General features: G+C 40.5%; 1 protein-coding gene across 1 annotated transcript in view; it reads left to right on the top strand.

Moving 5' to 3' along the window:
* The window catches only part of slc25a37 (solute carrier family 25 member 37), an 8190-nt gene extending 7006 nt beyond the window's left edge, over positions 1-1184 (top strand). The window contains exon 5 of the mRNA XM_020594470.1: positions 1-1184. Coding sequence (XP_020450126.1) covers positions 1-287 — 287 coding nt within the window. The 3' untranslated portion in view covers positions 288-1184.

Here is a 1184-nt window from a genome sequence, read left to right as displayed (position 1 = left end):
TTTCTGCAGCAGTAACCACTCCACTTGATGTTTGTAAAACACTGCTCAACACACAAGAGAATGTAGCGCTCAACTCCATGAACATCGGCGGTCACATATCAGGAATGGCTAATGCCTTCAGGGCAGTGTACCGGCTGGGTGGTCTGACAGCTTTCTTCAAAGGGGTCCAGGCTAGGGTTATATATCAGATGCCCTCCACTGCCATTGCTTGGTCAGTGTACGAGTTCTTCAAGTACTTCCTGACGAAGCAACAGCTGGAACAACGGGCAGGGCCTGGGCCGCTGTAAGAGAAAATATGTTGGAGCAACCTCACCCAGAATGAACTCCAACCTGAAGGTGTGTGAGCTCCACGTGTTTTTTTGCTGTAGAGGAAATAACATCATTGTGTTGGAGGTGTGGCAGAGAATGACACTCCTTATTGTTCACTTACGTAAGTCTGTGCGTGTTTCTGATGTGGGATGATCTTGCTCAACCAGTATATGCAACAGAGATGACAATTCCTAAAGGACAGATACGTGTAAAGGAGTTGTTGTTTCTCCTCTGCGACACAAACGGAGCACACCTAGCTCTTTTCTACATGTGGTGTCCATATAATAACTTTTTCTTAAATGATCTTTATGGTGGTTAATACTGGAACTTTTTATTTATTTTGGTAGCTTTCTGAGGCTTGTGGAAGAAACACAATGCTGTTTCTTTTACTTTATGGTATACTTATAAAGAACTATTACAGTGCATTCCCAAGTTTCCACTCCAGGGTGGATGGAACAGTTGAGCTTTCCAAGTGCCTAAAAATATTAAATGCTACTTCACCTTTTTTCCTCTTTTACTGTCCTGTTTGTGACAGATGACATACTTCCATTTTTCCTTTTTAATTTGGTGCAAATTGTATAAAAATGCATACACAGTTGTGTTGTAAGAAATAATCTGGCAGTGGCTTTTTATAACAACACATTTGTCAAGCCTCAACCTATTAAACTGGATTTTATTTATTTTATTTATTACCTGCAGCAGTGGTCAGGTTCCAGTCTCCAGAATTTCTTTTTACTTGTTGCCTTTTTAACTGCCAAATACCAGATTTTCCCTCCTGAGAGAGCCACTGTCTCTCTCAGTATCAAGGTACAGTGCCTATAAAAAAGTATTCACCCCTTTGGAATTGACTGCTTTTATTGATTTTTATAAATCAA

This window comes from Monopterus albus, unplaced genomic scaffold (genome assembly GCF_001952655.1).
Source record: "Monopterus albus unplaced genomic scaffold, M_albus_1.0 scaffold23.1, whole genome shotgun sequence".
Taxonomy (NCBI): Eukaryota; Metazoa; Chordata; class Actinopteri; order Synbranchiformes; family Synbranchidae; genus Monopterus; species Monopterus albus.
The sequence above is the reverse complement of the archived record's forward strand: the minus strand, read 5'-3'. Positions and strand labels throughout refer to the sequence as shown.